Below are 13084 nucleotides of genomic sequence, written 5' to 3'. Positions count from 1 at the left end.
AATTATGGTTTTTGGTATGATGTCTGTGACACTGAAGCAGATGTGCAGGCTTTGCAAACAGCTCCAACCAAACTGAATTGTGGGAGGCAGACTACCCACCATGCATTAGCATGGTTGCCCAGTGCTTTTAGTGAGACAATTGCAAATGAGCTGTTTACATCTGAATATGAATATCCAATTTTAGAGGTTGTTCTTTTAAGGCTGGTCTAGTATGAAGCAAGGATGAAATACTGCACACATTACAATCACATGCAGATTTCTCAGTTCCTGTTTTGTTCAGATCTCAAATGGTTTCAGAGTTAACTACTCAACAGGCATGCATGGTGTTAAATGCCAAGACAGAGTGACACACTAGAACTTCTATGTATCCTGTATCATGCATAGCCATCACTGGCTAGAAATTTCAACTAATTTATGTGGACATATGCTCTATTCTGAATGGTCTTCAAGACAGAACACATTTAATATACATTTGTTTTTGGGGTAGTTGTGCGTATGTGTGTGTCTCACCCACCCAACATCTTAGATGTATTATTCTACAACAATCAACCTTATTGCTTCAATCTCTTTTCTCTAGAATCTTTTTGCTATTATACTAGCCTGTTAAATGCTGTCACCCATGGTGTGTTGCAAGTGAAGAAGTGCGGGGGTTGAGAAAGTGTTAGAGAGAAGCATTGGTTAACTGTGTTTGTACAAGGGCTTGCTAAAATGCCAGACCTCTACACTACTGAAGAATACACAAATATGGTGTATGCTTATGGCTTCTCTGATGACAGTGCCAATGCTGCTATTGAAGAATGCCATCAGCACTTTGACAAGTTGAATTCCTGATTGTCCAGTGTTTACCAGAGTTTTCAGGACACTGAAACATATTCTTCCACTGTAAAAATTGAAACAGATATTCTCGCAAGTTCCCATTTTTCTTCTGAACTTTTAGTTCAACAGCCTGGATAGGAGCTGCAACACCTTGTCGAAATGATGCAGAGTAGTCCTACTACCAGCATCCAGAGACTTTTTGCAAATATCAATGTCCCACAAAAACGTGTATGGTGACTTTTACATGCAGAAAACTCATTTGACATACAGTGTGTCAACAATCTTCTCACTGGTGACAAAGGCACATGACTAATTCTGCCACTGGTTTTGTGCACTCCCATACAAGTGTACTTTCTTGCTACAGAAACTGAAGTTATATGTGGCTAAGCATGGGTACTCAGTAAGTGTGGGTCTGATGGCACCAGTTATAAGACACATGATATGGATGAGCCCTGTATCCACAAGTTTTGTGTGAGCACTATTCATCCAGGCTGGTGAGAATGGTAAACCAATCCCAGAGCTGAAATATGGATATTTATGCAATTGATCCCCATTACATGCCACAAAATAATATCCTCCAGAAACTCTGTGGCACATCATGGGGATCAACTGCAACAACACTCTGCACTTCAGTTATGGGATTGGTTTACCCAGACGTGGTACACTGCTCACCAGCCTGGATGAACAGTGTAGCATTGCAGTGCCTCACTGCAGATTCCAGCAGGTACCCTGAGTGGTGCTTTGAATACCATCATCAGTAGGATGAGCTGACCAACGAACCTCCAGACCACTAACAAATGAAGACTGTCAGGATGGTGTTGTAAGTGATGGGCACCTGGGCACCTGTCTTCTAGTTCGAGATTAGTTCTGTGTTGCTAGATGGTGCCAAACGTTACACTGAGCTGTTGGCGACTAACTCTACTGGAAAACATTCAGTGCTCGTAGATGCACACCCACATCAGGCTCTGCTTACAGCTAGCCATGGCAGCCAAAAGTTGTCAACAGTGTAGCAATTCTTCAGCAACAAGATGAGTTATGTATATTTATTGAAAGTGCACTTGTGCCAACTTTTTTATTCTTGCCTGTCCAAAGTCCTGCAGTGACAGATCCCTTGGCCACCTTCCACCAATTTATCATTAGAGCACGGACATAACATTTGATCCATCAGAACATAAGTTACCGACACACATCACATCATAACAAATACTGCTCACACAAAATTTGTTGTACACAGGTCAACCATACCATGCATCTTAGAACTGATATCAGACCTGCACCAACCTTTTTCCCACCCATACTAAAGCCACATACCCTCTCCACCTCCATGATGGACGAGTGCACTTGTATGGGAATACAAAAAACTACAGAAAAATCCTAACCTCCCTATTCACACAGACATTCCAAGCACCACCAAAGGTAAGCTTCACCCTTATCACTACCCCTGGCTACCGTAATAATGTTAGTTCAAAAGAGCTTTAATATTGATAACTGTTGGAGATTCACAAGGCAGATTGATGCTATGATGTAACAAATTAAGACATCATGCATATAGACCAAGCCAACTGAATTTAAAGTGCCACCCAAGATCAGGTTGGTTCTTAATTGAATAAAAATCCATTTTCATTTCATGTGATGGTAACGTGTCTGCAGTGCAGACATTCTGTCATAAGGGACATTCCAGTACGGCTCTATTAGTTGCGTGCAAACTTACTACATCTAGTGGCAGAAGTGTGAATTAACTATGTGTGGCATTACGATACAATACAGCACTAAGGTGCTACTACCTAGCGCCACAGATTTGAATGATTCAACTGCATTATTTATTGTGTTTTATGCAATAGTTGTAAATGATTAATATTTTTAAATATTTAAATTATATTGTATATAAAACCAACCATTAAATGTTATTGTCAAAATGTGTTCATAATTAGTGAGAGAGTAATGGCTGTAAAGAAACAGCTACTAAATCAGTCACGGGATTTACCACTTGACAAAGAAAGTGATACTATTCCATTTCTTCATTAGTCTTTCTTTGTGAGTCACTCTATCTTTCTGGGTAAGTTGCTTATGTGAACTTTTGTGAGCAGATGGATTAAGCCACGACAAACTGTGTAAACTGCTACTTTTAGAATCAAAGTTTACACACAGCACCTGCGCATTGTCATGGCACCGTATTTTGGCTGAAATTCTATAAGTAATTAAAAGCCGGTATTGTAGCAGTGAAATGGACATTGTAATTCATCTTGTGGCAGCTGACTATTTATACAAATGATTCAGCAGCTTATGTGGATTGCAAGCTGCTGTATGAGGCCAAATATTTAATGGATACAACCATGTGGAATTACATAGCACATCCAACAGAGGCACAAACTGCTCACTGAGAAAACAACAGATTGAACTATTTTTTATTGTATATGTTGTGCAATCAACAGACACACACTCAGGATGCTATTATGCAAAGTTAAGTTTTCATTTTGTGAAGCCAGTAACTCTCAAGTGTGCCAAAACTTAAAGAGAAATTCAGCAGAAGTTCTGTTAAAGAAACCTACAAATACTTGCCTTAGCACCAGTTTCATGGAGTGAAGAACATATCCAAATGTTTTTTAACACTGCCGAATACATGGTAAAGAAATCGAGGGTATGGCTAAAAGAAGATGGTATTTTGTCAAAAGGAAGTTACAAAGTGGGAAACAGAATAGGTAAGGATGTGGAAAAACGTGTCCAGAATTTTACTGTGAAGATGATATAAGTCGCATTTCTGCTAATAAAAAAAGACAATATGTCTGTCCCTTCAGAAAATGGCAAAAGAGTATATAAGACAAAAAGACTCATTTTACATAATCTGAAAGATGTATACTTAGCTTTCAGAGAAAATACCCTGAAGATAAAATTGGTTTTACTAAATTTTGTGAACTTAGGCCAAAAGAACGTGTTACTGTAAACAGTCGTGGAATGCATAACGTATGTGTATGCATGTATCACCAAAACGTAAAACTGTTAATACATGTGAAAGAACTGTACACCGAACTTCTACAGAAACTTGTGTGCAATCTGGAAAACTAGGAGTGCATGCTGCATTGCTATTCTCGGTGTCCTGACGAATATGAACTGTGCAATTTTTTAATGGAGCTGGGACGAGTCCTTACAAAATTGCGAAAATGTTATATTCAAACAATGGATGCAAACTGATCGACCTACACTGGAGACATTAATGAAGACGACTGACAAATTTGTTCAGTATCTCATGCAAAAACTTCAGAACTTAACACATCATTATGTATCAAAATCTCTGAGTCACTACTTCAAATCAAGCAAAGAAACCCTCCCTGATACTACATGCATCATCATAGTGGATGTTGCAGAGAACTATACCTGTTTGCTTCAGGATGCTGCACAACGATTCCACTGGCAGAACATTCAAGTCACCCTTCATCCTTTTGTGGTGTACTTTAAAACAAATGATTGCATTAAGTCAATGTCATTGTGTTGTATAAGTGACTGACTGCAGCATGATACAAACACATTCTATGTTTTCCAGAAAACTGCTCTCACTTATGCATTGGAACAATTACCACACATCCAGCACGTTATGTAGTTCAGTGATGGCAGCTCTGCACAGTATAAAAACTTTAAGAACTTTTTAAATTTGTGTCATCACAAGCAAGATCATGGAGTAACTGCAGAATGGAATTTTTTGCTACTAGCTGATGGCAAAAATGCATGTCATGGAGTTGGTGGTACTATTACACGTTTAGCTACAAGAGCTACAAGTTTACAGCATCCATATGACAGTCACATTTTTAAGTCCAAAAGATCCGTTTACATTTGCCAAAACTCATGTTCCAGAAATAGAAACCTTTTATGTTACAACAGAGGAGATAACAAAGTTCACAAACACGTTACAAAAATGATATGAGACAGGTTCTACCATTCCTGGGACAAGAGTGAATCATTTTTTCAAACCACTGAATGAAAACAAGTTGCTGATAAAGCGTGTTTCATCATCTACTAAATTCATTCAAGTTCCTCTTGGAATTCAAAACACTGCCTCTAACACAATTAAAGAAGAAACATTTGTCGCAGCTATCTACGATAACCAGTGGTGGCTTGGAAAAATTCTAGAGATAAGTGAAGAACACAGAGATGCAAAAGTCAAGTTCATGAGTCCAAGTGGCCCTTCCTCACGTTATTCATGGCCACTTCACACTGATGTTTGCTGGATACCTTATGAAAACATTTTAATGACTTTGCCTGCTCCTAGTGCAAGCACAAGTACTGGTCGTTTATATACTTTTGAATCAGACATAACATTGTCCACTAAAAACTTGTTTGAAAGAATGAATGCTTTTTAGAATTTTATGAAGTGTTTACGAGAACTGATCATCATTTATGACCACTAGGTAAGAGTCACAAAATGAAATGTGTATATTATTATTAACGTTCTTTCTGTTTTAAATGATTAAACAGAACAAACACCCTTCTGATATTTTTTATGTTGAAATGTATGACAATAGGAATTCTTTGAGACAAAATTTAAAATGGTGAAACTTGTGATTTTGACGAAAAAATTCATTAAGTTAGTGATTTTTTTTTTTTTTTTTTTTTTTTTTTTGAAAAATGACTTTAATTACGGATTTGCACATATTTATATGCACAATTGCAGCATTGTTATAGTGATATAGTTGGTCCTTTTATCTTTCTAATGACACCAAATTGAATAAAATTGATTTATAATAAGGGAGTTATAATAGTTTAAAAACTTTCAACCTACCTTTCGTACTGACGGCAGATGGAGGAAATGCCAGACATTTCAAAATGGCCCCCTGACTATATAGTTTTGATCAAAAAAAAAAAATCTGAAAAAAATTATTTTAACACTTTCTATTTATGTACTTTCTTACACCAAATTTTCACAAAGATATGTGACATGATGGCAATGAGATTTCTTTATTTTGGGTGATTTTAAATGAAATGAGTTCTAGGCAATAATGCTTCTGACAGTGCTCTACAAAAGTTTGAAATATATCTCTCATGGGTGCTAATCTAACAACATCTTATCTCTATGGCCTAGATGTAACATCATCAAGTCGAATAATTCTCATCAGGAACCTGAAGCAAAGGAGCAACGTGAGAGCAGGAACATTCTAACCACGAGCAGAAACATTCTAATCCTGATTACATTAGATTCAGTTTTGGTTCAGTAGACCCCAAAAATTAGATGATTCTCGTGGGTGTGTAACATGACAAAGTCTACCATAAAACATTTGAAAATGATACTTACTACCTGGATCATTTGTCAGGAGATTGTCAAACTAGGTGAATACAATACAGTAAGCTGGGAGAGCTAATATTTACAGAATTAATATTCTGTCAGAATGAAACACTGTTATGCACTGTTAACAAATTTATCGTACACAAAATACCTAATCTTGACTGTTGTGACAAAGTGCTGTAAAAACTGAAATCTAAAAGTCATTTTTACTTAAGCTGTCCTAACACAGTCTCCATTAACATATTCACCTATAGGGTACACAAGGAGTTGCTATGAAAAGTCTTTCAAACTCTGCTTAAACCGTGCTTTATCTGAAACCAAGTTTTTAATGGTTGCTGGCAATTTATTGAAAGTGTGTGTTCCTGAATATTGGACCCCTCTTTGGCCAAGGTAAGTGATTTTACATCTTTATGTAGATTGCTCTTATTCCTAGTATTGATACTATGTATTGAGCTATTGGTTGCAAATGGAGATATATTACTTGCCACAAATTTCATTAAGGAATAAATATAATGAGAAACAGTGGTTAGAATAAAAAATTCCTTGAACAGGTTTCTACACGATGTTCTTGAATTTATATCACAATTATGTTTCTTATTGCACACTTTTACATGCTAAAAACTTTGCTCAGTTTAACGAGTTGCCCCAGAATTGCTTGTTGCTTGTTTTGTAATGGCGCCAATACGCAATTTCTTCACAATATTGCAACTTCTAGCTCGCATATTCTGAGGAGGAGATTTTTTTTCCCGTTATGTATCATTCTTTCGTACCTAAGAATTAGCTTCAGCTACGTTTTCTGACTCATTTCTGTCAACATCCATTACTTCCTTGTCATCAGACTGCTCCAAACTGCTATCGTGATCGCTAGCTATATGGAAATTTGTGTGTGTGTCTGAATCATCATCTGTAAATTGATATTCATTCTTTGTCACATTCTTTCCATGACATCGAGTAAAGCTGTTCTAATACTGTCATCATACCATCGAAAATGTTTGTTAGTTTGGCTGATTTCTGAAATTCCAGTCGAACTCAAGATTAGACGCGCCTAATAATTGTAAAGAATACCAAAACTTACTGCCTGTATCACTATTACAACTACATGAAAAACCTTTGCCGTTTCCCTTACATCTACACCACCGTACAGCTTGTGTCTCTCACACTTTTAGGAGAGAACTGACTCACAAATGTAGTAACAATGCTGCCAAAACACCAACTGTCAGACTAAACGTTACAACATAGGTATGAAACGAAGTTAGACGGGAGAAAAGTGCAGTAGTGCCATCTGTTGTTATCTGGCAAACTTGATTATTTTCTTGCAAGTCAAGACAGATCCAACGCATCTGATTGGGTTCGCTATTGAGGTCACGCGCAGATTTATTCTAAAAAATTTGGAAGGACAGGGCTCAGCAAACGATGCTTGCTTTCCAGATTTCCCGATGCTACGGAACGCTTGATACTAAGACTTCTATAACCTGAGCTGTACGACCCGCCATGTTTTCCCCAAAGTATAGAATAATCATGATTATTTGCATATCAGTCAAGACGTGAATGGAGATTTTTAATCAAATGTATCGAAGAATTAGTCGTAAATATGGGTGGTTGCTCAGCTGTGAATTGCACTAAACATTGCAAAAATGGTTTTCGCACGTTTAGATGTCCACATGACCCCAAACGAAGAGAAAGCTCGCAATTGGCAAATTGAAGTGGAATATTTACTGTGTTGCATTTATACATCGTTATCATAAACATACATAAAAACTGAATAACACTTAACAACGGTAGGACGAATGACAATTAAGATATTTTTATAGCGGATTAGTCATTGTGGGGGAAGCTGCCCAAGTACCACAATCTTCCAAGAATAAAGTTTTGATCACAACTTACCTAGCAACAAATTTTCTGTCTTATTTTTGTGTTAATAATAAAGACATTTAATAACAGCATGAATTCCAGATACAAAAAAAATTACATTTGGTGTCTGGTGGGTGGTTACTCATACCTACCTGCAGGGCAGGAACTAATTTAATCTAATGAACAAAACTATAATATAAAATGTTACTTTTGGGTAACAGGCCTATATGAACATACTTTTAAGGTTGAGTTCATGCATTGTGCAATTCTAGGGGCTTAATAGTGATATGAGCCTACATTTCCAAAGCCGTGTGATATTACATTTCACTTTTTCTGCTAAACGAAAAGGACATGCTAGATATATCTACACACGTTAACTAATGTTCGACACACTTTATACATGAAGTAGAAAATATATAAGAAATATTGTAAAAAGTTGCGTGAACAAGCTTATCATCCACAATGTAAAACATTGCGGAATTCTCAGAATTGGGGAAAACATGGCGGACGATTCATCCAATTATATAGTATATACAACATAGGAGCTCTACTTGATACAGTACAGACGTTGCCCGAACTATCACGTGACACTGGCTCGCGCGGCGTTACTGCAGGAGAGAAACGACTATAAACTAGCCACTAAAACAGGCTGATTAAAGTTTGACAATTTTTTGAAACACAGGAGAAAACAGCATTAAATCCATCTTACAAACTTTTGTTGTATTTTAACAGGTTTGCAATAAACATTTTCATATGTGTGGATACTGTATACAAACATTAAAGCCGCTTTTTAAGTAAAAGTAACATTAACTAACGCAAATGTCCTTCGAAAAACATTAGCTGATTGAGAACCCAGTCCAGTATCTTATTTGGCTCTGAGAAACTGTAGTGACTTCCTACGTGGACTGCAATTGAGAAATTCGGTCGGTTTTCACGTATCAGAGCACCGGGTAAAAAAGTTACCTGCTTCTAATCCGCTTTGGAACATCAACAGCGACATTCAGTTGACACAAGAAGGAACATTAATCCAGAGTGAAACTTGCAACGAAGGAAATAAGTAACATTAAAATGACTGTAATTGTTATCGCGGGAAATAATTACAGCGACAAGACCTGTCGTAGCGAGAGTATTAAAAGACGTCACCAGATAGCAGGACGAGAGTGAGTTCGAGAATGGGACTGAATCGTAATTGGGATGTTTTATTTATATATTCGATGGTGCTGTTACATATTACCTGCACACTAAATAGAAGATATTGCAGTCTGTTTTTCAGTTGCTCAAGCTCAACGCTACGGAAGTGCACCAAGGGGGAACCGTGACACCCGTTTGGCTGAGAGCTCTGTCGTGATTGCTGGGAGAGGAGCGGTGGGCGAGCAACAAATTATGTCGTGTTGCCAACCATGGAAATCTACATAATGTACTTTGGCTTTTTATGAACGTCTACCACGTTTAAACTGCAGTCTGCCTGAATTAATTTGTAGTCTAAATCGAATTGAGTTTAAAACTGGACAAATACTGAATGATAGTATAAATTTCTGCAGGAAACGGTAGAAGTTTAGATAGTGGTCAGTGACGCACATTCGTATTTCTTGCTGCAATGTTGTCGATGCTTAGTGTGACGTATGATGGGAATGAAATGGTATGTGGCAGCTGTTTACGCACAGCATATGACAGAGAGGCGGCCAGGTGATGTGTTTGGAAGTATGAGACATTGTTACATCCTCACGTTAATACAGAAGCGGAATCGGACATTATTCAGAAAGAAACAGTTACGTTGTCAGGTCCCACCCCAACCACCACCACAGATTTAGCAACACATTCGGCAGAAAACAGAAAAATAATTGCGATATGGAAGATATAAATTTCACAGCTATGCTATGACGACAACGGCGACGATGATAGTTACAAATAGTTTGGTAAGCAAAAATGGAAAAAAGAAAACACGAAAACGGCCCGAAAATTAATGTAAACCATTTCTTTTTGTTTATTTTATTTTTCCTAGTATTATCAAAATGTAGACAATCAATAAATGGCGTATGTTTAGAATAGGTATAATGTTACCTTTTTTTGGCATATCCTTTACATCAATAAAACAGTTCTAGTTCTGATTAGTAGAACATGTTAAAAATAATTTTTTTTCAAGGAACCTGTTCAGAAAAGTGGGAGTCGTCTTATATTCAGGGTCATCTTATACTCGGGTAAATACGTTATTATAGCTTCATACCTTCTCCCTTATTAATTTAATTAAAGTTACATAAAATAAAAACTTATTCTATTTTTAGTCTGCAGAAATATAGATAGACTATGCACATACCTACTGAGGGTGTTCTTTGAAGTCCTTGCACATTTTCTTCCTCATCTTCAACTACTATTTTCGATGGTAAATGTAAATATTTGGGTCTAGAAGGCTTCTCTCCACTTTCAGTGACGGAGGATGTTGTTGTTGCTTTGTATTCAACAACAGCACACTCAGGTGTACTTGATTCAGAAGACGAACTTGCTGAATTATTAACATCACTGTCCTCTTCTACAGCCTGTAGTGTACAATTAGTACCTAATTTGTCATTGTGCACATCAAGGGTGTCCCTAGCCTGTTTATGGTCTATTTCTGTTTCCATTATAGCTTCAGTTGTTCCATATACACCAGCAGAGGCATCTTCTAGTTTCATTTGAGTGAAAAGGGCTGACAGACTTTCAACTGTGCCAGAAGAGTTATTTCTCACACCAGTTTCACAGCCGAGTTGAGATTCTAATGAATTTCTTTTTATTTGTTGGCATTCTATTGAAACAACATTACTGACACTAGCTGTTCCTTGGCTTGCACTTAAAATATTTACATGTCCCACAGAATCATTACACTCAGGCGCACAGTCTGGGTACTCACTATGAGACGATTCTGTATTTTCTATGCCACTAGTGTGTGTATCGACAGACAACAATAGGCTTGGTGTTGCCTGATCTCCGGAATTATTCTCGACAGGTAAAATACTAGCGGCTGTTCTATATTCATTGACAGTAGAGAAATGCTGAGATGAGTCAGTAGCAGAATTCACAGACACACTCTCTTCACCAGAGACAACACTCAAATGATCCACATTTTGTGGATCTTGTTCAATGTTTTGTCCTTCCTCTCTCACAAAACTATTAGCTGCCTTTTCACAAACTGTAACTTCACAATCAACATTAGTGGAAGACATTTCACACAGATCGGCACTTACAGAACTGCTGATGATTTCAACATATTTATCACCATTATTATCTGGTTTCATATTGGAAGCAGTAGTGTCTGGCATAATGCTGCCCTTATGCTGCTGTGGTAGGCTTTCATTCTGGGTTTCAGTCTCTGGTGGCATTTTTTTGTTATGGCGTTCTCCACTCTGCTCGCTACTTTCATCTGATTCGTGTCCAGCTATATCAGTATCATATATTTGTTCCAGCTCTTGTAGATACAAGTCAAGTTCATTATCACTCAACTCTTCTATGGCACTGAAACTAATAACTTCTTCTGAGGCTTTATGATGACTGTTATCTGAAACATGTTCATATGTTAGTGTCTTGTCATTAAATTTAACCTCACTAACATTATGCTCATTTTCAGGAACAGTAGAAGTAAAGTCCTCAGCACTGCCAAAAACTTCAGGACCATCAGCGTTTAGTGCGTGGTCTTCTTCTTTGGTTTTGTATTTTATTTCATCGTTTGCAGGTAAAAGTTCTGCCCCTCCAGGGAATGTTACATCATCCTGTAGCTCAGTACCTGTGTTAACATTAGACACATTAAAAAGCTCTGGCAATGGACCAGACTCTGACATTCCCACAACTTCAGATAATGTGCCATATTCAGAAGCCCTGCCCACTGATGATGATTTTTCCACATCAGTATTATCCTCAATAATCTCTACTTTTTCAGTGGCTGTATGAACTGAAGAATGATTGTGATCTTCACCAAACCTGTACAAATGATCATGTTTCAACAATTCTGAAGACAAATTTTGCTGATTACTTTTTGAATAACTTGTCTCTGATTTATTCTCATTAATTTCGGTTCTTGACTCTTTCTCTCGAATGTGTTTATTGTCCTCATAAGGAATACCCTCCTTTATACCTTCCACACTTGTTACATTGACATTTAAATTTCCAGCATTCAGATATTCATTCAGGCTAGAAAACACACCACTAACATTAAATTTATTACTGGAGGTAACCTTTTCCACATAGTCCTTACTGTTTGTACTACTGTCTTTTCTCCCTTTAATCTCCCAGGAGTTGGTTTCAATTAATGGAGACAGCACATTATTCCTCAACACTGATATCTGAACTGAATTTATAGGTGGTGTAACAGTTTTTGCACAGCTGATAGATTCAAATCCTTCTGTGTGAGGTGGAGTATCTTCATGTTGTAGAATACTCTTCTCCTGAAATGAAAATAATTTCAAATTAAATAGTTTAAGTGACAAATACATTATAATAAAATATAAAGGCCCACCTTCTTCAAGAATGCAATTTGTTTTATCCCTACACATGTTACACCTATAACACTGTGTTCTTGAAAGAAAATAGACCCTTCTAACTCATCATTACTTTCTGTAAGCACATGAACAGAGCTTAAATTTCATTATGATGAATACACATATTATGCATATTACAGATTCATTTTATTTAGATATATGTAGCAAACATTTTATTCATATTAGTTACAACCAAAAATGGCAAACAGCTCACAAAAATTTATAACAACATTATACACTGGTTGTTCAGTTCACTTACACCTCCAGCCACTACACAATAATACAGCACATAACAAACTATAGCCACAAAGTACATGTAAAATTAGAAATGGAGGACAAAAGAGACTTCAAAAGACAACATGAAGAAACATTAGTGCCAAATCAAACGCAGTCTAAATGGGGAAAACACAAATTTTGTGTAATTAAATAAAGTAAATGACAACATAAAATGCTCAAAGAGAGTTGTGCATCACCTGACACATCTGTGAATGTGTTACAGTAAAGGAAAGCAGTGACTGAAAGAATAATTATGATACTATAAAAATAGCTTTACAGTGAAACAAATGCAAAATAATAACCAACATATAGGCAATTGAAAAGGCATGTCTATAAAGTCAAACACTGTAGCGAGGTAACATTC

The 13084-nt window shown here is 36.9% G+C and overlaps 1 protein-coding gene across 1 annotated transcript in view; it reads right to left on the bottom strand.

Moving 5' to 3' along the window:
• LOC124721730 (zinc finger FYVE domain-containing protein 9) overlaps nt 1-13084 on the bottom strand; it is a 377978-nt gene that overhangs the window by 274569 nt on the left and 90325 nt on the right. The window contains exon 3 of the mRNA XM_047246829.1: nt 10254-12351. Coding sequence (XP_047102785.1) covers nt 10254-12351 — 2098 coding nt within the window. The remainder of the gene's footprint in view (nt 1-10253; nt 12352-13084) is intronic.

Source organism: Schistocerca piceifrons, chromosome X (genome assembly GCF_021461385.2).
Source record: "Schistocerca piceifrons isolate TAMUIC-IGC-003096 chromosome X, iqSchPice1.1, whole genome shotgun sequence".
Classification (NCBI taxonomy): domain Eukaryota; kingdom Metazoa; phylum Arthropoda; class Insecta; order Orthoptera; family Acrididae; genus Schistocerca; species Schistocerca piceifrons.
Note: the sequence above shows the minus strand (reverse complement) of the source record. Positions and strands in the feature narration are given on the sequence as shown.